Raw genomic sequence first — 23,434 nt, forward strand, 5'->3', positions numbered from 1 at the left:
AATAGAGAAATGAGTCATACCCCTTGTCTTCTGGAATGGTCAGTATGGAATTCGTTATGCGTATGAATCTCGTAGCAGCAATAAAAGAAAAGTGAGTGGCTTTGGAGAGATTGCACATCTAAGCTTTTTCCTTCATGGAGCCATCGGTTTAATGTGGCTGCAGTTTGCATCAAAGGAAATTATACCACTGTCTATGTCTACCTCCATGTATAGTCTATTAATATTTCTTTTGATGCCAATAGCTATTATAGCAATCATTGTTAGCTGTTTTAACAGGAAAATAACAGGCAATCTTAGTGTAACAGCATGATTTGATCAAGTCATAGCTTTCTTAATAAAAAGTTAGAAAAATTATAGAAACACCCATTTAAGTTTGGAAAATTTATACTTAGACCCCTAACTTTTATAAAGTTTTAATTAACTACCAAAATTCATTTTAGTTTCAATGTAGCCTTCCTGCCACCGTTAACGAGTGATAAAAAGACAAAAATACCCTCAATTTATATAGATTAGATCATGGCTTTCACAGGATCTCAAAAAATTCCATCCTCTATTATCTACCGACTTGCAATAGATCTCAAAATAATTTGTTCTCTATCTTTAATCCACCTATGCAGATCTCAAAGCACGTTGTTTTCTATTATACATTCGCCTGCATAGATCTCAAAGCGTTCCATCTTCTATCATCCATATGCTTGTATATATCTTAAAATACTCTATTCTCTATCATTTATCCATTTAAATATATCTTAAAGCATTCCATCTTTTATCATTCATCTACTTGCACAGATCTTAAAATGTTTCATCCTCTATCAACTATCCACCTGTACATATATCAAAGCGCTCTATACTCCATCACCCATATAACTATACAAAGCTCAAAGTGCTCCATCCTCCGTCATCATCTATACGCACAAATCTCAAAGCACTCTATCATCTATTATCCATCTGCCTACATAGCTCTAAAAGCGCTTCATCTTTTGTCATCCATCCGCATTGCATAGATCTCAAAATACTCCATCAACTTTCATTCATCCATCTGTATAGATCTTAAAGCGCTCTGTCTTCTGTCATCCATCCGCCTGCATGGATCTCGAAGTACTTCATCCTTTATCATCTATCCGTCTGCATAGATCTCAAAGTACTCCATCTCTATCATTCATTCATCATGCACAAATCTCAAAATGTCCTATCCTTTGTCATTCATCTGCTTGAACAGACGTGATTCTCTTTCTCTTTCCTTTTAGTTTATGCCAAAAGAAGAGCTTCTTACTAAGTTAGTAGGAAAGGCGGTTTTAAAATTTACAAAAGTTTAGCTTCTTACAAAGCTAGTAAAAAGGGCTATTTTAAAATTTACAAAAGTTTAGTTATAAAATTTAAGTGCAAATGATCCAACTTTGGAGGGTATGTCTATAATTTTATTCAAAAAGTATTAGGTATAGGATCTTCGCAAAATTTTGAGGAAGGAAACCTCCCAGTAGGGGACGAACAGGGAAAATAATAAATGATATTTATTATCCGCCATATGATGGCCACCACAATAAAACAATGGTCAAGTAAAAGTTCTTATATAAATACCAGCATGCATATACATGACACAATGAGGGTCCCTTAAATCGTCCTACCAACCATTATTTTAAACCACGAGAAAAAGAAACATCTAGCATGACGCATCATGCATGGGCAAATCAGATGCTATTGGATTGCAGTGTGGCAGGCAAAATGATCTTTCTCTTGGGTTAAACCAAACACACCATTCAAAGAAGAGCATTCAATGTTGCTTGCGAAAGATGTGGTGCAAAAAATACTCACAATGTTTGTCCCCCATGGGGACACCATGCTCAGCGAGACGTCCATAGGAAGCATCTTTGATGTGGCTGATCGCTCTAATGAAATCTCAACATTGAATCCTCTCAGAGTGAATCAATTGCATTTATCGTGCTAGGGATCGCACCACATGTTAAGAATTGGCATCCGTTATCACTTCACACTCGCATGCTAGCTTAGGTTAGAAGAATAAATTGATCCAAAATGCATATATAGCGTCCATACTTTTGCCTAAATGGAAGGAAAAACTAAGCTAGATTGACTTATATGTGAAGAAAGGTGAGACGAAATAGGAGAAGCAAGGATGCTAAACGAGTGCTACGTTTGTCTTTCTAGGCATGTGGCTGTGGCCTACCACGACAAAAACCCTTCCACAGCATTTGAAAAATTAGCAGAGAGGGATGGTCTTGAGGTCAAGATGGTGGTTAAAGTCATGGCCCACCACACCAACACCGCTTTGAAAGCGTGAGCAAAAAGCTGGGCTTCTGCACTTGAATGAAAGGGTCCAAAGAAATTTCTTTCATGTGCGAGGTACCGCTCGCCACATGCAATGTAACAATTCTTGGGTAAGTTTGTGGAAAAAAAGAAACACCTCATCATAAGTATCCAAATCTATCAAATGAATCACTTATGTGGGACTAAATATATACTCTTTCTATTTAAGCACTCCTACAGTATCCCTTAGTCCACGTAGGTAATGGGTTAGGTCTGTTCTGATATTATTTATAATAATCCAGGACCTTATTCAAAAAGATTAACCAAAGAGTATATTTTTGGATTTCTCAGTTCTATATAAGTATCCAACAAGTGAATAATTGACGTGGGACTAAATATACGCACGCATGGATCCTCACAAATCTGATCCCCAATGAACTAAGATCATCGCGTTTGGTATGTTATATTCCAATGACTAAAGATCCCCAGGCACCTATCAGTAGCCTATTTGGTATTCTAAGAGAATCTAAGATTACTGACAATATAATGAAAAAATCATCCCTAATATATTCCAAAAATATATTTATTAATAATAAAAAATTATCATAATAAATTATTGACCATAAGCTTAACATATATTGATTTGCTGTCTATATCTTGATTAATGCATAGTTACAAAATTTTTAACCATAAGCTTTATATTAGTGGATAACTAAAACCATATGCGACACCTGCGGATCTGGAGTTCAAATTTGTCTGGCAATTTTGGCTGAAAAAACTGATTGAGTTTTTAAATGGGTTGTAACAACCATTTCTGTGATGATTAGCGACTAACATTGTGATCCGAAATTTTGGTTTTTTTTCTGTTTTTTTCTTTTAAAAAAGAAATTCTTGCAGGTACATCAAGAGGAATCAATTATCCCTTTTTGAATCCTAGTCTCTCAAGTGGCCTAGCTTGCTGAATTTGATGATGCAAATGGCAAAGAACTAATACACCCAGCTTAGGATGGGTAAGCTATCTTATTTCTCTGGTGTTCTGCTAGATTTTATGATTTAGATAATTAATGATTTTTGTATTTGCAGCTTCCACAAGGTTTTTGACCTACAGAACAACAACCTTTTGTACTCAATTCTTGAGGAGGGAGCAAGAGGAAGTCTAGATCATATGAAGTCTGTAACTTCTAACTCACAACTCTTGCAGAAGCATTGGCTCAATTGTCCCTGCTTGCTATCCTGCTCCATGGGCAATTTGTCTCTACTTGCTATCCTGCTCTATGGGCAAGTTGAGGGATGTTAAGGAGAGATTTGAGTGACGTGTAATAGCTACAGCTCAGTTCTGGAAACGTAATTTCTATGATTAACTCACTCCCAATAAGAAAAATATGGTACCACATCAAAATGGAATAGTCAATCAGAACCCTGGCAAGGATGAATTAAGAATTTAACATTTTGTTTTTTGATTGCAATAATTTAACAAAATTTCACAGCTCCAAAAGGCTACAAATAGCAGAAATGATGTAGAACAACAGCACAATTAAGTTGCAAACGCCTGATAAGTCCTGCAACAAACTTCCTATTTGGCAGAAGATAGACACATGGGCTTGTGTTGATTCCTTTCTAAGAAGAGAGAACGGCCATCACATCAGATGCTCTCAAGACGATGTAATCAGATCCATCAGCACTCTTAAATTCACTTCCTGCATACTTTGAATACATCACAGTACTACCAGGGGTGATCTCTAGTGCTTTTCTTTTGCCCTCTTCATCCAACGGCCCAGGCCCCACTGAAACAACCTGTTTTATGGCATGGAAGTTGCCATCAAGGAGCAAAGAGAGTTGGAACGCCATCAAGAAAAAGTAAGTAACACACATATAGTTAAGCACTCGAAAAAATTTGTTTTGACATCTGGGAGCTACTCCCATTGGTCTTTACTTCAGCTAAAGCATGAATTCAACCCAACAACCATTCTGTTCACAAACATGCAACAGTATCTATCATGAAGAGATGCTGCCATGTCTGTTATCACATCTTGCAATTTAAAATGGAATATGTTCCAGACAGCTTAACTTAGAGCAGCCAGCTGGTGTTTCTCCACAGACCACAGCACTCAACACTAGGGAGAGGTCCTGGCTTCTCTAAGGTTGGTGGAATGTCCCACACATGAGCAAATAAAGGATAGACCTGTAGATTATTTCAGGTTGATCATCCAACTGAAATTTGCTAGCTTCTACTAGCTATTAATTTGTGAAAGATGAAGGTGCTGATAAGATCATTCAGCATTTGGATCTAATCCTTAGTGGAATGCTAACACAAGATAAATGTCGCAGGAAGACTTTGAAGACTTTGACATAAATCGGATGTACTCTTGTAGTCTCCTCCCATTCTCCGACATTATGAAGGCCTTCAGGTATAGGATAGTTCAATGTACTGAGTTGGGCCACGACCTCATGTCAAGCAGAGGTGAATGATCAGAGACAGAGACTGGCCTGGCTCACCAGGGCCTGGCCAAAATTGGGGTATGTTGTGTGTGCGTTTGTTGAGCCAGGCCAAAATTGGGGTATGTTGTGTGTGCGTTTGTGGAGGCTCCATGCTCCAAACTGTTAAAGCTCCTTACCTCTTCAATTGTTGAACGAACTGTGTACATTGCACATGCCATAACCTATTTTGACAATCTAAGCCAGCCCAGAACAAAAAAAAATTGGGCTTCACAGATTTCTACTTCAGTCAGGGTTTAGGGCCTAAAAGCTGAGGACAGGCCATTTTTCCAGTCCGATCATCAGGCCATATAGAGTTTTCAGGCTGATTGATAGCTTTATACATTTCTGTGTTACTAAAGCATTTAATTAAGGCGAAAAAACAGCATAACCATAATAAAGCCTCTTTTTAACTCCTTGGTATTCAAGGCAATAATTTTAATATTGTAATGTAAATAATAGTCTATAGAACAGAAAAATGTTCTCACCGTCCCAATTGAAGGCTTTTCCTTGGCAGCCTCAGTCAGCAGGAGGCCCCCAGCAGTCTTATCTTCAGCTTCTGCAACCTGAAGTAAAATAAAACATTTACAAATACAGAACAACAAGAAAACTAGTGGTTATACTGCAGGTCAAGTTGGTTCTGTTTTCAGTACTCAAAATGCCATTAAAAATGAAATATTTCTTGAGATTAGGAACTTTAGAATATCTTAACAGATGTATCAGAGCTCATACATTTTAAAGAGTGACTAAATAAATGTCAGATGATTTGTGCTGTAACCCTGTTGCAAACACCCAACCTATGAGAGGCATAATATCCTGACTTTAGAACCAAGCCGTGCTAAATTTCACATTGGCAAGCAGGACGGCAACATTGTCCTTTCTACACATTATAAAAGAGCATACTCAATAATACATCTAGGATGAGGATGTTGTACATCAGAGATCACCAATATTGATGACTGAGGAGCTCATTTATTTTCTTACCAAACACTATATTTCCTAATGATTAACAGTTAACATGAACTGTTGATCCAATGCATTCACCAAGTTGCACCGAAAAATGAGGATATGACAGAATGTGGCAGATGCCTAATTGACTTCTCTAGAGAATATAGCAGCTGACTGTTATACAATAATTCCATCCAAGTTCTATCAATTAGAATTCTAGGCAACTTAACAATGCATTGAGGCAAGGGTGCAATAAAGAAAAATCTTTACATCAAAAGGAGCTACTAATTTACACCAGCTTAATTATTACTAATGATTGTTAAATTACGATAAATCTCCAGTGAATGAAGTTAGAGATCCTTTAACAATGACATCATGCCCGCTAGTCCACAACCTCAAGTTGGCATCCTTGCCATCCACCCTAGATGTGGATGTAGACTGAGTTAAACTTCAAGTGTAAACGCCTGGGCAGGATATCAAGCACAATGTAATACTGGAAATGAACACAAAATACAGAAATAACTGTTGGAAAAAACTTGATACGCAGGAAATTCAAAATTGCACGAGGAATGAAAATTATGGGCATTACTGAATTTTCAATTGAACCAGTTGCATATCCCTGATTTTACCATGATTTCTAGCAAGACAAGATTCTGAGATGAAAAAAAAAGGATAAAGAGAAGGGGAAAAAAGAGGAAGGAAATTGTAATTATTCAAAAGCCATGATAATCAACAGTGTGCTATCTTGGACAATGCTGAACAGCCTACTGAGTTCTATAATCCTCTCACAGTTCATAGTATGAGGCCTTGTCAGCTCATGCTAGAAGTTTCCATTATCTTCAAATTTATTCCATCAGGGCATATACTAATTTGCTGTAAGTTCATAAATTATGGGTTTTGATCCTTTTAAGCTTAATCAGATGTTCCAGCAAGCCAAGCCCACCAAAGTCAAACCACTCCTATTTAAGTGCTGTCATAATTGTTCAAATTCCAGAATTTCAGTTTTGAAAGTTGCATTCAAGAAATGACATACATCAAGCACGAAACTTAACAAAACATAAACAAACCTTAATCAGAACCCGGTCATTGAGTGGCTTGAGGTCTTTTACATCATCAGTATCAAGAACACCCACAATGTCATCTTCCTTCAACAGAAGATGGTTAGTCCCATTAAATTCCAACTCTGTTCCCGCATACTTGGAGTATACAACCTGGTTACCAGCCTACATTCCAAGAAAGTTTGCAGATTACAAAACCTAAAGAAGCAACTTCATAAATTCAAGAGATGATGTAAATGTGAGTGTGTGAGAGGAAGCAGGATTTTAAAGCAACCAACCTTTTCTCTTTTTCTTTTTTTGGGTAACATAACCAACCTTTTCTCTTTAGATAAAGCTAATTATTTTACATCCATCTATTACAATATCTTCAACTATGAAACGTAGTGATTTTTAACAAAGGTATTGAATCTGGAAACTAGAAACATTGTCTACAACCTTTCCAGATGATGCATAGGAATATCCAGCTATGTTGAGGAAAAGAGGTACCTGAACACTGATATCAACTTTGTTCTTGCCAATGGTTCTACCTTCTCCAACAGCAACAACCTCACCACCCTGAGGTTTTGACTGGGCTGTTGTTGGAAGCAATATACCCCCACTAGTTTTCTCCTCAGAAGACTTAGTCTTAACAAGTAATCTGTCTCCCAAGGGCTTGATAGATGTATACTGTTAAATCAGGAAACAGATCCAATCAGATAAACAGGAAAGAAACAAGATCTGTTTTCCTTCAACATATTTACCAAGCATTTAAGCAGTCAAGTAACAAATAATAAGTTGTTGAAAATCGACTGACAAAATTGTTGGTATTCTCTATGATTTAAAGGTAGATTAAAAAACACTCCAAAAAAATCTTCACAAAATGATTTAGTAAGTCCAAAATAAGAAAAGTATGCATAGCTTAATATTGCTTAAATATAATATATATAACCAGTATTACAGATAGTCAATTTAAGCAAGTCAGACATAATTATTTATTTATGTAATTAGCCATAGTCACATCATTATTCCTGTCATAAGCACAAGATTTAACAAAATTAAAAATTCTTAGTACATTGAACAATTTATTCAGAATCAATTGAATAAAGAAATAAGACTACCAAGTCAAAAACTATTATTTGTCAAGTACAATAAAAATTATTTATCAAAATAGCCCAACATTGATTGCGTACAACAATAACAAGTAATGGGAAAGTAATTTTGACAATTAAATATTAGTTTCCCAGAAACACAATAAGCAAATAAGTTTATATGAACATAACAAAGTAAACAGGATATAATATCACAGCTAATCATCTCAATATACAGAACCGAGTAAACTTCCATTTTAACTTTTAAATAAAAATATCAGATGTTAATAATCTTCTGAGTTGGTAAAAATTTTCAATACTTCTGATGTTCAACATGCCTCCCAAAAAAAGGCACAGAAATATCTATATTTAACAAGAGAACAATAAAAAGCCCATAAATTTTCAAACCATGTCTGCATATTGTATAAAAAAACTCCTGAGTGCCATTCTGTTTATGATGCTCCCTGAGTTTCCGTATTTCCACCAGCTCTCCATATTAAACTACTCCCTCATCCAATGTGAGCACATTAATAAGCAAAGCTGCACTCCAATGCTGCCTCATCAGGCATTCAATGGCGAGTACTCTTACATCCAGTGAGATGTGCATTTGTGCAGGCAGGCAACCGCCATGCACATGAACATGCGTGTTTGCCCAAATGCATGTGTGCGCACACAAAAACACACTTACATTCAATGAAGAGTGCTCTTACATTTTTCAATAACGTGTGCATGCGTGTGCGCGGGCGGTCAGCTGAGCATCATGCAAATGTACAGCGCATGTGCCCATGTGCACAAAATGCAGACAGACGCAATGATATACATACATATATATGCATACACATATCACCCATATACACATGCATAAATACATGCATTCAAATGTCCCAGTGTGTGTGAACCATGTTGCACACATGAACATGCATACAAACATGCGTATGTATATGCCCATGTATACAAGCTTCAGATGGCTGACCAAATGATTCCAACACGTTAATGTACTACAATGTGCAGTGATCGGCATCACAATGCTCCTAATAACTAAGAAGCATGCTTTCATCTAATCACATTTCCTACATTGCCAATTTGGAGGATGTATTCAGCAAATTATCTACACCAATAACAAGAACATGCAATTGTTAACTTATGCACGTAAAGCACCAATTTATTACAGAAAATTCAGATTTTCTGTCCCTAGCACTTTGATACAAGAACCAAAAACACAGATTATCAAGTGTAATCCAACTTAACCTAAAAGTAATTCAAAAGTGCCCTGCTTTACCAAGTAATACTATACTAGAATCCATGCATAATAATGCAACTAAAGCAACTAAACGCAAAACGAGCTGAAAGAATTTCCATAAACCCCATCAGAAGATTTCTTTAAAATGCTGTGCAAAACTACAGAGTTCCATCACGTTTTACGATATTCATATTTCCAATACCAGTAACTTATCACTTTGCTTAGTTCTAATTTACCAACCCCACAAGCCCATTAAAACCTAAAATGATAACCGAAAAATCAAAGCAATCAAATCAACAAATTTAGCCTAACCAATGGGGCAAAACCTTAGTGCCGGGACCGTAGAATGACATAGGGTTTATACTTTATACCTTTGGGGCAACAACAGTGGCGGCCTTCACGGTGAGACCACGGAAGCTCCTCTGGCCGAGCCCCACCCCGCAGGCTCCCACCGAGGAAGGAATCCTAAACGGCACCAGCGAGAGGCGAAGCCCGTCGAATGACGGCAGGCTCGTCCTCCCCACCACTCCAGATCCAGAGAATCGCACAGCCTCCATCAACGTACGAATCGATGGTCACTGCGAAGAAATTAAACCATAACAAATGCCAAAGAGAATCAAATTTTCAAGGGATTTTCGCGAGAAAAATGTGGGGAAAAATGACGAAGACAAGAACCATAGAATGGAAAATGGGGAAAGCTATGAAGAACATAGGGATTACAGGGAATTCACGAAGTGGTGACGCCAGGAGAGCGAGCAACGGAGGAAAACCCTAGCGAGCGCTAATGGAGAGAGGACGGCTGGGTTTTATCCGAGAGTTTGGTTACAATGTCTGCGGGATCCTATTTTACTAGCCTACTCGCTGCGAAAGTACGAGAGGAGGGAGTATTTTCTGTGTGTGAAAATTAAATTTGATTTCGGCTTATTGGAAATTTCAGTCGGAAGTAAAATGTTCTGGAGGGATAATGTACATAGGCCAGCACTCTCCACTCCCCAGGCCGGAGAAGATGGTTCTAGAACGTCAGCGTAAGGGGCCACCCGTAATTGAGCTCGACGCCGTTTCTAGGCACTGGGTTTTGGGTTAGTCAATGATGGAAAGATTTGCCCCGCAAATAGATAAAGGGCCAAGCCAATTGTCCAATTCACCATCGGTACTTGGGTCTGCATTGACATCCATCTAGGGCACAGCTTTTTTTTTTTTTTTTTTGCTGAAAAAGGAAGGGGGGGGGGGGGGGGGGGGGGAGGAAGGAACAAGCCTACCCCCGCGTAGCAGCCCCGACCACTGGGCCCCCACCCCGCCAGGAGAATGTTCGATGCAGGTAGACCGAGTCTTGTGTTGGGTACCCCGACCTATTTTACTCATACTCTCCCCACCCGTAGGCCGGCTCGGTTATCCGACCCGACCCGACCCTCCGTGTGAGTACGTCACACCTGGCACCACCCAGGTTACCAGCCGACCAGTAGTACTTCCAGACCCCGTGTCCAATCTAGGGCACAGCTTTTGATCTATGGTTCCACCACACTAGTTGCGGGGCATGCCCCTTTGGCAGCTTGGCTAAGCGATACAAGAGATGGATTTCCCATATCCCTACAGAGTATGTATTTGATCTATATATTCCCAAAGGGCAGTATAATGGCTCACAAGGTCAGTGGCACGGTGTCTATATCGTTACACAAAGGTACTCTAAAATCAGAATATCTTGGAGCAAAGTTATAAGTTGGCACAAAGATGTTGAGTCGTGAAGCACTTTTGGAAGAGCCTATATTATGGCAAGGAGGAGAGATCGGATTGCTTGCGGGCACTCAAAGAGTGTTATATATGATCAGGTCGGCTGAGTTGCCATGCAAGGGCATAGAGGTGCATACTTGGCTTTGTGACTGGACTATTGCGCATTTGTATATATATTCAAGGAAAAGACTCTAGAGAGTTGGCATTGATGCATGGCATGCTGGAGCATTGTTAAAGAGTGTTATATATGATCGGTTCGGCTGAGTTGCCATGCAAGGGCATAGAGGTGCATACTTGGCTTTGTGACTGGACTATTGCGCATTTGTATATATGTTCAAGGGAAAGACTCTAGAGAGTTGGCATTGATGCATGGCATGCTGGAGCATTGTATGGATGTTTAGTTCATCCGATGACAGTTAGCATCAGTAATTGATCCATGCTTTTCACGGCGATTTTTCAGTCTTTATTTTTCTTTCCCCTATAGAAATACCTAAACCTATTTTATTTTTTTGATGAGTTAACAATTCATCAGGAAAGTTGGGTCTTTAGACCATCAACAACCAGATCAGCAGGAAGTAGAAGGATCAGGAGAAGAAGAACTGGCACAAATTCAGATCAGCATAAATCAGCAATAAAGGATGAAGGTGACAAATTAGAGGCTTCATTGAGCAGAGTGTTGCTTTGAGCAGTAGAGCCAAGCCTACAAACCATTAGATCAAATCGAAGCAAAGCCAGCAAGTTCACCATCCTTACATAGTACGGACGGATCATTAAATGGTCTGAATGCCTAAACCTAAATCAATGCAGCAACATTCATCCCTTGCAAAGCCGCAGGAGGTTGACCTCCCAATGCCATGGTGTATGAATGCGAAGGCCCTGCTTCAGGAAGGAATGGATCCAAGAAGATAAGCATCTTAAAAGAAAATGCTTGAAAAGCGTAGTAGTTGGAACGTGTAAAGAGCACCTCAACAGATGAGAATTTCTGCTACCAGGCTCAAAGATAATGGACGAAGGACCGATGCATGTGTATTATAAAGGTAAAGGGTTGCAACTTCAAAGCAGTAAGGCAACACAAATGAAGGCACCTTACAAAAAAACCAGTAAGGGATTGAATTGATGCGTGGCTACTACATTGTTTTAGCAACCGGAGCAAAGATAAGGCGATCGAAATGAGCAGCAGTACATAAACAGAGAGGCTGCAATATATCCGGGCTACTACAATCCATTTAAAAGATGCTCTCTAGTGACCTAAAAGATCTTGGAAGGCCATGCTTGTTGTTTTGCAATCCTCATTATTTTTTATTTCAATCTTTAGCAAACGTCTTTGGTTGCAATGTATTATTTAAATATTGTCATGAGCTATGTTTTACTAATATTTTCATTATACTCAACCTCCTGTATCTTAATGCAAATCCTTGATCCGTGCTTCCAACAGCTAGCTTTACAGGCCTGACTAAAAGACAATATACATGACTACCAGACCCAGGAATCAAAAACAAGAACCAAAGCATGAAATGGAATCAGAAATACTGCATTTATGAGAGAAAAAACAGGTTTGCGGTTAAAATTGACAGAGCACGTCCCCCCCATGGGCAAGTTTGGCCTCCTGGAGTACTCTCTGACTGTAAACAAGGCTGAGACAACCCTAAATCTTGCCAGTGTTTGATCAATGGTGAACGGCAGCATGAATGATACAATGAAAAAATGGCTGAGAATGGTTACTTAGAACAGGAAGTTAATGCTACGAACTATAAGTTAATAGATAGAAATATGGCCTGACCATTCCCCATATACATTCATACTAAACCTAAAAATACAGAAAAGCATTATCAAGTAACACTATCATCACCCATCAACAGGCAGGCGATGTATTTACTATTTGCAGGTCAAATGGGTGTTCTGCCTCACACATAACCTACTACAGTTCAAGTTGATTGGAATACAAAACTTCAGTCAACAGTCATCTGAGGCAATATAGTTTACATCAGAACACCTTCTATAGCCCAATTCCTCATTGAAATTGTGATATCCTGGAGCAAGAAAGACCTGCAAACAGAAAGGCACAATATATTCAAGCAATGTTCAACCTATCCTCCCAGGATGCAGAAATCTGACATCTAAATTTTAGGTGACTAACATTAATTAACAGAACCAAAATTTTAACAACTTTGACAGTAGCAAAACATACTTCATAAAGAAAACACCAGGGCCAAACTGAAACGTCTCAATGACCAGGGTCATTGCCCTGATGGTTCAGATGGGAACTCCCAAGAAATGGCTGGGAGTGCATGTCTGGAGCTGTGCAACCCTGCAAGGTGCTTAATCAATCAACAATAATGATCTAAACTTCAAATCATTCTTATATAAAGCCATGGTCATGAAGCACATATCCTCTATTTTATTTCTAAAACTACAGGTAACGTGATATTTCAAGCTTCTATTCCTGGTTATAAGGCATCAAACATTCCTCAGGTATACAAAGCAACCTAGCTTAGAGTCCAACAGGGGAACCAAGCTACCGTAATGTGGAGCATGACACTTTCTCAAAACATCATAGTACACCATGGTATTTACAGTTTTTACCTGAGCTAACTGAGTGCTCCCATGAAATGAGTTGGGCTGCAAATCAGAGACTGGAGAATCCTGCAATCCATTAAGTGGCATCAGTTTCAAATGGACATGATGCTAGGCATAGAGGTTCTTCAGAATATGTACTTCAGCAAACTTACTTGATTAAATTGACTCATTCCATGAAATCCTTGTTGTTGAGCATATGATGACACTGGAACATTCAATGATGAACTTGTAGGGGACCTGCGATCACCATCATTTGCAACTGCTCGATTGTCTCCCTCATTTCCTGACTTAGCATCCTTTCTCCACCTCTTCAAGTAATACTTTTGAGGCAGCTCCTTGATATTTCTAAAGTCAAGTACTTTCAGAACATGACAACATTGAATCCCCATAAACTCAAATTTTTTACAAGTGCAGATGGCAGAACAATCACTTGAATCAAATCTAACAAAATGTTCTTTAGGTTTCTCAGTGACAGCAACTCTGTACTCAGATGTTGTATCAACTTCGCCACAACTGTATAACATACAGTCCATGAACATCTCAAACTCCCTCCGAAAAATTTCAAACACCACAGGTGTGTATATATTGGCAGCTTGCCTCAACATCTTAGAAGGTGGTATTCTTGGAAAACTTTGACTTGCATGAAAATCTGCTTGTAGTTCTGCATAGCGGTGTTCATCCACTACTCTTTCATAATGCTTAAAGAAGGACAAGAGATCTAATTGTGGACTCAGGTATTTTTTTAGCACGCTGCTCAAGCTTTCATTTTGTAGTGTGCTTTTCATGTCAGCACAAAATATCTGCCGACCATAAGGTAAAGCCCATATATCCCTTTCCTCAAATAGTTTGCCAAGCCATTCGTTATTTCTTAGATCATACTTATCTAACATTGCTCTCCATGCCAATAAGAACTCCTCCTCTTCCTCGTATTCATAAACACATCTGCCGAAGTCCTTTCCAAAAGTTTTAGAACCCTGGAAGACATGGTTAAGGTGCTTGACAGCGTTCTGGTAGACATGCCACACACAAAGACGATGACTTGTGCCTGGCCATGCTGCAGCTACTGCACTACTTATTGCCATAGACTGGTCTGTCAAAATCGTCTTTGGTTGTTTTCCCCGCATGGCAATCTTGAAAGTATCAAACAACCACTTGAAAGATTCTATAGATTCATCATAAATCAATGCTGCGCCAAAAATAACTGTTTGCTTATGATGGTTCACACCTAGGAATGGTGCCAAGGGCCTACCATATCCATATATTTTGTAAGTAGTGTCCAGACACAACACATCACCAAAGTTGTTAAAGTCCATTATAGATTTTGAATCTGCCCATAAAATGTTGGTCAATTTATCATCCTCATCAACCTGGATGGCATAAAAGAAGGAGGGATTATCAAGCTGCATACTCTGTAGGTATTTTAATACAGCTCCTGCATCACCCATTTGCATGGCTTTCATACGCTTTGATCTGAGATGATTCTTGTAATCAGCAGGAAGAAAACTGACATATCTAGGACCACCAACTTGTTTTCCCACTGGTTCACTGGTAGATCTTGGTGTTGTTCCCGAATCATCTGACATATCTGCTTCGACAGCTTGAAGCTCAGTGGTTATCCTCTGTGACCTTAACATGTGAGTTGTTGAAGGGGGTGCTGGTTGGTGATTGTGGTCTGGTATAAATTCAGTTACATGGTATCTACCAGTTGATGTAATTTTAATGGTCATGCGTGCAGGGCATCCAATTCTTGTTTCTGGCCTTGGCCTTTTAACTTCCTTTGCTCCTTTTTTGTCCTTACGGAAACCTTCTCTTGAGCATACAAATGTCCTAGATCTAGTAATATTTTCAGAAGACTTATCTGAAGAGCTTTTTCTTACGCTAAAACCTACATGTCCAGCATATCTATTGTAAAATTCATATGCCTTCTCTTCACTTTCAAACTCCATATCAATTTCTGGCACCAATTTTGCAATTGCAGCATCATCTAAAGCAGCAACAGAGTCGATTACTTTTCTCATTTTTCCCTGTTTATACAAACTCTAGAATAAATTATCAGTTTAGAAAAGAATTAGCCAAGTCACTCATAAAATATCATGGAGAAGTGGATACTTAAACTGATGTCTTCCAGAATTATCAAGAAATAAACAAAGAGGTACATACTGAAACATTCAAACAGGATTCAATGAATAAACCCCCATCCATAACAATTAGGAACTTGCAGGATGCAGCAATTTGTTTTTGCATATACTCAAGTCTCATTGCTTTTTAATCATTTAGTAACCATCTAGTCAAAGTTGAGAAGAGTACATGGCAATGGTTATACAAACTTAACTGCTTTTACCCAATCTCTTCAAACCATAAGGTGATAAAACTTTACACTACTAACAATATTTGATATTGTATGGTATGTAGCCATTAAATACTCCCTTCAACCATATAAGGAGATCCATGTTTTCCAATTTTCTGTCTTCGAAAAAACCAATCACAAAAGGTAATATTTTCTCTTCAAAATAATAAAAAAGGAAGAACCTCTCCTTAAACCCTTCATCACAAACAAGTTATCAGTGTTGGTTCTTGATATCTTTTATTTAAGATATAGATATTAGCTGTTTCTTGCTTCTTAGCACCCCTAACTCGGCCTAAAGAGCCAAAAAGGAAGACACAGGTGCTTAAGGAGTAAAAAGAAATTTTTTCTATGGCAATTTATTTTTGGTTTATGCCTAAGCAAAGGCAAATTTTAAAACGCCTATTTATGGCATTTTGCCTTTCTCCCTAAGTTTAGGATTATTTGTAATTGCTTAAAAAGCATTCCAAACGTGCCTATAAAAAGGCATGCCCTATGTTTTGTTTTCAGAGAGAATTTAGTTCAAATTTAAGTGCATTAAGGAATTAAGCCTTTGGGTTGTTTTTCTTCTTTTGGGTGTTCTGTATCTCTAGGCTTTTTTCTTTGGGTGGTCAGCGTGTTCTTGCTCTGTATCTCAAGGAGATTGTCTGTGAGTGGCGATCACTAGAATTCCATATCCCTAGGGTGGATTTCTTTGGGTGGTGAGTTTTTTTTCCCATCAAACTCTATATCCCTTAAGTGGATTTCTTTGGATGGTGAGTTTTTATCGATCTATTGTTCTTATTCTTGGAGATTTTGGGTTAACCACTATTCTGAAATTCCTGGTTGGTGTTGGAGTGTTCGTTGTTGTCTTTCTCCTCTATTTTTCCGGCATCACGTTCTTTCCTGCATAGTGAGTTTTCACCTTTGGACTTTTCTTAGTTACCCTAAGCATCTCTTCTTGCTATAATCTACAGCCAGTTTTCATCTTGGTAAAGCCCAAGCACAAGCTGTGCTTATCTTTTACCGCAGGTTCCTAATCTGGGCGGAAGGCTGCTTGCGTGCTTGCTTAATACACTACTTCTGCTTCATTCTGGTACTGGTATCTCATAGTTCTGTCCTCGTCTCAGCAGTTGTTGGGCTCGGGAGGATCCGCCCTTCGAATTCAAGTACAAATTGCAGGGCGTATTGACGGAAAAGAGATAAGGAGATAGGGAGATTATTAATCAAGTTGGTTATTAATATCTTTCATTCGAGATAAGGAGATCACCTATTTCCAATTCTAACACCCCTAGGGACACATACCTCTCTTTCAAATGTTGAGCCTTCACCTTTGGAATTTCCACAAATTTCCTTACAATCTCTTCTTGCTATACCTTCCTATCCTCCATTTATGCATAAAAGATGCTCTATTATTAAGTAACATGCTTGGATTCGAAACAAAATTAACTAAATGTTTGCCTTAGGTTGTTTTCATTTCTTTTGCCCTTATAATATAGGTGGGAGTGCCAAACATAGACTCATTTGTCTGATACAAAGGAGAAAGTTATAGCTACTTCACCTGTATAGTTTATATTAATCATGATGAAGGATGGAGATGTAATCAAGAGGCTAATAGTGTAGCCGAGTAGGTGGCTTCTTATGTGGCCAACCACTCAGGGGACATCAGATGGGACATGATTGGCACTCTTCCAGCCCACTTTGTAGACATTCTGTATTTTGAACTTCTTGGACACATCCATACTAGAGTTGTATGATCCATCTGACTTAACAAAAAAAAGGAAGATGGAAAGCAATCTTCAAACTAAGGTCCCATTTGGCAAAGCTTTTGGCCCTCCAAAGAGGGCTTGTTGAAAGTCCAAATGCTCTTTTAGGCAATTTTGAGATGTTTGGTAAAAAATTTGAAACAGTTTTCTACCTCCTCCAAAAGCTAAAAAATATCTATTAAGCAAAAGCTCCAATTTGAAGTTGATGGAAAAAAACTATTTTCAATTCAATAAAAATTCTGCAAAGATGAAAAAGCCCATGCTAATAGTTTCTGATAGTACAATAATAATATAATATAATAATACAATCATATTATTATATACTAATAAAATATAATATAATATTGTTATGTTATCTTATGTTGTCATAATTTTATATTACTATCACTGTTATATTATAATAATCATATTATAATATTATTATACTATAACTATATAATATATAAATTTGTTATTTATTATTCAGATCAATATATCAAAATAAATAATTTATAAATTAAGAATACTTTAAAATAATAGACTTTGTTAGCACAAACAATAATTGCAAGTACTATGCAATATCCTTTGTTGTCGTTGCCTGATATTAAAAATACTTTCTCAATTTGGTTAGCAAATAGGTGTTAAAGTTCAGCATTTTAAAAATGTAGTTGCCAAACAGCAAACAATAAAGGACAAAAGCTCTATTACCTACAATAATGCCAAACATGACCTAAATCTAGACTTTGCATCAATGATTTATGCAAGAGTAACAAAGTTGAGAAAATGACTTGGAACTCAAAAATATGTGCACTCTTTTTTCATTCTCGATACCCATTCATATGATACAATAGCCTTCAGAACATACAAATTATTCTAAGATAGAGTATGTACAATTCTAGTTGGAGACTCCTAAAACATTTTGGAAGAAGAGTTTTATATGATTCACTCCTATTGATATATTTGATATATATATATATATATATATATATATATAAGTGTGGATGGAGAACATGCGAAATGCTAAATAGATGTCACATAGCTTGTTTGTAAATGGTTAAGGTTGTGACTAGAGCACAAAAGACTACTAATGTAACTCTTTTACATTCAATTAAAATCCTAACAAAGAAGGTCGAAAATCTGTTGGAACCATTTGGTTAGGGCTGTTAATGAGCCGAGCTGCTCGGGCTCGGCTCCGTAAAAGCTTGGCTCGGGCTCGGCTCGGTAGTCAAACGAGCCCGAGCCCAATATGAGGCTCGTTTACACTCGAGCCCGAGCAGCTCACGAGCCCAAACGAGCTCTAGTTTTTCACTGAAAAATCTTATTTTAGCACCATAATTCATAAAAATCTATTCACATAGAAAAAAATAGCTTGTTATCGAGTCCGAGCTTGAGCTCGAGCCCGATTACGAGCCTGAGCTCGGGCTCATTCTAGAGCTCGTAATTGAAACGAGCTTTACGAGCTCAAGCCCGAGCCTTTGCTTTGCCAAGCAAGCCCGAGCTCGAGCCCAAAATAGAGCTCGTTACCGAGCCCGAGCCCGAGCCCGAGCCTGAGCTTCTGTGAAACGAGCCGAGCCAAGCTCTCCCAGGCTCGGGCTCGGCTCGGCTCGTTGACAGCCCTACATTTGGTGAATCTTAAAATAAGAAAGGAAGCTTTCTCTTTACCATAAGCGGAATATCTAATAATATATTATACAAATAAAGCTCATCTTCCATTAGTTGAAACTGCCAAACGATAAAGAACTTAAAGACCTATTTTTTTCCCAGTAATAGTATTTTGAACAAAATCTGGAGGAAATTAAACTAACAAGAATGCAGCTCACTGATATTTCTGTTAGTAAATATTGAGACAAAGAGAGAGAGAGAGAGAGAGAGAGAGAGAGAGAGAGTTTTAGAATGATGATGAATGGTATAACTTAACTATGTCTGGATGGCTTAAACCTAATGAGATGATTGCATGTCAACAGTCTCATGCACACTGATACAAACTATGCACACTTACACTAAGCTGATAACATCTACTCACATACACATGCAGGAAGGGGATCGGAGAATCAAAAGGGGAAGGGCAATGCTTAATCATTTCCTTGTATCTAGGTTTCGTTCAACTTGCATATGGCAGAGTGTAAGACCTAGATAGTTTTCCACCCAAGTTTGGGTTTTCTCCTAATATCCGGAACTTCTGGTTTATCCCTAAGTACCCAAGATGTGCTACATGAAAAGGCTCTCTGAGACAAGTATAAGCACACATGCTCAAAGAACAAAACTTTAAATTTTATATTTTGCTATTTTACATCAGGAGAATGATTCTAACATCACCGACATGTGTCGTTTGGCAAACCCAGACTAGGGCAGTCCAGATATCTGATCTACATGTATTCCTATTAAATCTTTGAATTTTCTTAATTTTGTAATTGTAATAACAGACAATCTATAGCTCCTGAGATACATGGGCAACTGTTATGGTACACAATGTAAAATTGAAACAAGTGAGAAATGAAGACTAGCAAATCTATATAGTAGAAAAAGAAAGGATGAGCTCTAAGTATCTACCTTTGTCCATGCAATTCCACATGCATTGCATAAAGTCCTTGGCCCCTCAGGGCCACGGCGCATGTGTGGTGTTGCCTTTGCACTGATGCCACAGCGAAGGCATCTGCATAGAAGATTAAGAAATGATCTTAAAGCTCAATAAAAGTGCACTATCATGGTTAAAAACAAGGAAACAAAACAAGAATTTCTTTCAGGTTAGGTTTAATTTCCATGGTCAAATTGCAGCCATGCATCTATAGGCTAATCAAATCCAACATAATACGTCATCCTCATAGAAATGTTATGTTCACTGACACCAAGATAAACAATTATAAGCTCAAGAAAATAAGACTTCACGGTGATATCTAAACAACGAACCCAAAACAACAAGCATTCTCATAATTTCCCTTTCGGCCAGGACCACTACAGACATTTAAACCCTGACAAAACCCAAACAATAACAAACCAATCCGCAGACTTCAAAATATCACCCCAAGATCGTTTGCTCTAAGCACACTTGAAAATTACCAAATGCCAAAAAAGAGGTTTTTATTCACCTGAGAGGACCCTCCAGCCCATCGTCGCCATTGCTGGGCTGGACCTCGAGCTCCGGCTCCTGCTCGTACTGCATCTGGTAATCACCGCCGCTCCCGCCGCCGCGGACGTCGTGGACTGGCTCCGGCATGTGCATTTGGGCACTCACCGAGTGCTCCACCGCTCCATCCCACGTCTAGGGCTCCCGATCGTCTCACTCCCCCTTTCTCCCCCTCTCTCCCCAACGATTTAGGTGGAAAACTTGCAAAAAAACAGGGGTTTTTATCTGAGAGAAAGCATCAGGAACAAGCCTTAATTCAATCTCCTTTTTTCTGGAATCTAGATCAAAATCCCTAATCGGAACCTTACACGATCTGTAGCCTTCGATTGAGGTCCCGATTCCTCAAATTCTAGGAATTTTTGGTGGAAGAAAAGCCCTATTTTTTTAGGGTTTCGAATTTCCGAAAGTGGGGGACGGGCCGAGGAGAGAGGTCTCGGAGTGGATCAGCTGAGAAGCCTTAGTTAGCAAAACGACGGAAAAGGGTACCTCGGAGTCTGACACGCGCCCTCGTAGATTGCTTCGTAGTTGATCGAGTCTAATTTTGACACGTGTCCAGAATGGGAATGCTCGTTAGACCGGATTGCATGCAGTAGCTTAGAAATCGTATATATAGATCCAATAGAATATATTTTTGCGCCACAGTATCTAAATGCAATTAGGTTAGGTTGGAAAGTTATTGGACCAGCTATGCACGTATCCACCGATCGAATAAAATAAATAAATTGTTTGATCACACATCCGAGTTTTTTTTTTTTTTTTCCTTCTCGGTCAATGCTTTTCGTTCCTTTAAATATATTCTATGTTATTAAATATCAATTTCTGAGTTATTTGAATGATTATGTTAATGCATGGTCAAACATGTTCATGTCTAGGGTTTGATGGAGCAAAATGTTTTGTATTTATCGATGCTTTTGCACAGATTATATGTAAGCATTCTTTTGTCAATAAAAAGCAGAGCCTTTCCTCTTGATATGATCAATGGTATCCAAAATTACCTACATGCAAATATGTCCATGAAAGGATTTAATTTCTAGTTTGTTGCTACTAATATATTGAATAATATGCATGTCCTTGAACCATGTTACTGTGCTCATGCTAAAAATTCATACAAATGAATGGCAATATATTCTACATAGCTGAAATTGCAATTTGATGGTATATCCTGTCATCATGATAAGAGAGCTTTAGAGGGAAAGTGGTCATTTGTGGGACTCCTTGTATATGGTCTAAAATTTGTGTGTTTTGTATGTCAAAACATCCTCATTTCCATGCCTTGTATGGTTCTAATGGTGATGTCTTAGCATTATATTAGTTGCTATTTGTGGACAGGACTCAGGACTTGATAATCTGATACCCAGCCTGAATAAGCTGAGCTACTGATTGAATACTTTGTTTCTGTATCCTGTTTTCCTTGATGCTAGTTCTTGCATAATGCACATATATTCTGATTAGAGTGACCAAGGTGGTCATTTTTCTCCCTACATCCCTCCGCTGTGTTGACTCCATTCATTCATTATTGTCAAGGATGCATATATGCAACTCATTATGCAATAAATTTTTTAATTCCTTGATTATTTATATAATGATTGTTTAAGAGATTCGGTACATTCTAGTCTTTTATGTCTTGTTGGTAAGAATTGAAAATCACGATTCGTGTCTATGACGATAGTTCAGTGGCTGCTGCGCTCGGATGGTGATGACTCCGATGCCAATTGCTCCTGAGATGGCGTTAAGCGGTGGAGATCTTGTTTGGACCTTTGCTCCGATATGAAATTTGACCTGAAACAGCAAAGACAGAAAAGTTCTCTTGCTAAAAAGTATTTACGATGATGAGCAGTTAGCAGAAATATGTATAAGAAACTACTCAGGCGTAATAGCGGTATATGGTATCCAAAGGGAGATCTCCGATACTTAAGTCAGATTAATTCTCATAAAACAAAAGAGGTATTATGAAAGCAGCAGAGTGACAGCGTAAGAAAATAAAGGAGCTCAAGAGCATTTACTTGGAGGATCTCCTGGGAGTTATTTATATTGACGAAAGTCGGCACCTAACGGTGAGGAAATTGGTCATGCAGATCGGTTATTTTTGGTAATCGATCGTGTGTCCGGAATATCATGCGCGAACATTTCGTCCGCGCATCCTACCCCATGCATTTCGCTCGTTCATCACGCGGTTGTGGGAACCGCTCGCAATCATGGCCAAACTACTGCCAATTGGGAGGAAAGTTTGAAATTTGAGGGACAATCTTTGTGCCTTTAGAGTCGACCATATGGCGGGCTTTGACTTATTGGTCGGAGGCTTCGTGGTAAGCTCTCATTGGTCAGCTTGCCACATCGGCTGTGGTCGGTTCCAAGGCATATTAATAACTACTATAGTCCATGTGTTTAATGTCCATCTACGGCAACATAGCATATATATTTATCCAACCTATAAATTTCTATCATGTGGCTGCTGTATTCGGTGAATGTTGTTAACAATGTGTAGCTGAACTTGTCTTGTACATTGGTGTATTATTGGTAGGCCACATTTTGGTCATCGAATGTTTGTTAATAATGTATTGAGTGAAATGTTTCTTATGATCACATCATCGTCCACAACCTGAAGCACAAGAATAGGAGATCTAGCACGTCCTGAGCTAGACCAAACATCAAAGGTCGAGAAGATTAAGTACCCATACGAACGCAGCACTTCACTCCGACATAGGGTCAGGGCACAGGCAGCAGCTAGGTCTCCTACAAGGTGAGGGATGGATGCGTGATGATGGTTGTGAATGGTTAAGAGATCAGTCTGCAAGTACGTATATGCTTGACAATATCACCTATTTCTATATTGCGAGACATATCTGAGGTAATGGATAATTGTTATTTTCATCCATATTTTTTACAT

General features: G+C 38.5%; 2 protein-coding genes across 5 annotated transcripts; both read right to left on the reverse strand.

Moving 5' to 3' along the window:
• Positions 1 to 3,695: 3,695 nt before the first annotated feature.
• LOC103702312 (20 kDa chaperonin, chloroplastic-like) lies at positions 3,696 to 9,886 on the reverse strand. Its single transcript, XM_008784680.6, has 6 exons — positions 9,771 to 9,886; positions 9,422 to 9,628; positions 7,230 to 7,409; positions 6,753 to 6,908; positions 5,226 to 5,303; positions 3,696 to 4,056 (listed from the first exon to the last, which is right to left on the reverse strand). Exons 2-6 carry the CDS (start codon positions 9,605 to 9,607, stop codon positions 3,880 to 3,882), a joined length of 777 nt encoding a protein of 258 aa, XP_008782902.2. The 5' UTR covers positions 9,608 to 9,628; positions 9,771 to 9,886; the 3' UTR covers positions 3,696 to 3,879.
• Positions 9,887 to 12,513: 2,627 nt separating this feature from the next.
• On the reverse strand, positions 12,514 to 21,046 carry LOC103702292 (protein FAR1-RELATED SEQUENCE 5-like). 4 transcript variants are annotated; one of them, XM_088701663.2, is made up of 6 exons: positions 20,510 to 21,046; positions 19,974 to 20,076; positions 13,508 to 15,379; positions 13,362 to 13,421; positions 12,967 to 13,086; positions 12,514 to 12,824 (listed from the first exon to the last, which is right to left on the reverse strand). In XM_088701663.2, the coding sequence occupies exons 1-5, from the start codon at positions 20,641 to 20,643 to the stop codon at positions 13,003 to 13,005; spliced, it is 2,253 nt and encodes a 750-aa protein (XP_088557789.2). In that variant the 5' UTR covers positions 20,644 to 21,046; the 3' UTR covers positions 12,514 to 12,824; positions 12,967 to 13,002. The 4 variants fall into 4 exon arrangements, with proteins under 4 accessions (XP_088557789.2, XP_008782870.2, XP_038983111.1 ...); XM_008784648.6 differs by having other exon boundaries at positions 13,508 to 15,394; positions 20,510 to 21,034; XM_039127183.3 differs by lacking the exon at positions 12,967 to 13,086 and having other exon boundaries at positions 20,510 to 20,996.
• Between the last annotated feature and the right edge of the window lie 2,388 nt (positions 21,047 to 23,434).

Source organism: Phoenix dactylifera, chromosome 7 (genome assembly GCF_051530095.1).
Source record: "Phoenix dactylifera cultivar Ajwa chromosome 7, Ajwa_hap1_PhDact_Kaust_v1.1, whole genome shotgun sequence".
Taxonomy (NCBI): Eukaryota; Viridiplantae; Streptophyta; class Magnoliopsida; order Arecales; family Arecaceae; genus Phoenix; species Phoenix dactylifera.

Bases quoted from the DNA above. Each gene is read 5' to 3' on its own strand.
- LOC103702312 (XM_008784680.6), bottom strand. From the start codon at position 9,607: ATGGAGGCTGTGCGATTCTCTGGATCTGGAGTGGTGGGGAGGACGAGC. The intron at 7,410-9,421 runs GTATAAAGTATA...CTGATTTAACAG, and splicing joins CCACTGTTGTTGCCCCAAAG to TATACATCTATCAAGCCCTT. The intron at 4,057-5,225 runs GTGAGAACATTT...GCCATAAAACAG, and splicing joins AAAAGCCTTCAATTGGGACG to GTTGTTTCAGTGGGGCCTGG.
- LOC103702292 (XM_039127181.3), bottom strand. From the start codon at position 20,643: ATGCACATGCCGGAGCCAGTCCACGACGTCCGCGGCGGCGGGAGCGGC. The intron at 20,077-20,509 runs GTGAATAAAAAC...TCTTCTATGCAG, and splicing joins GGGCTGGAGGGTCCTCTCAG to ATGCCTTCGCTGTGGCATCA. The intron at 15,395-19,973 runs GTAGATACTTAG...AATTTATTCTAG, and splicing joins GTGGAATTGCATGGACAAAG to AGTTTGTATAAACAGGGAAA.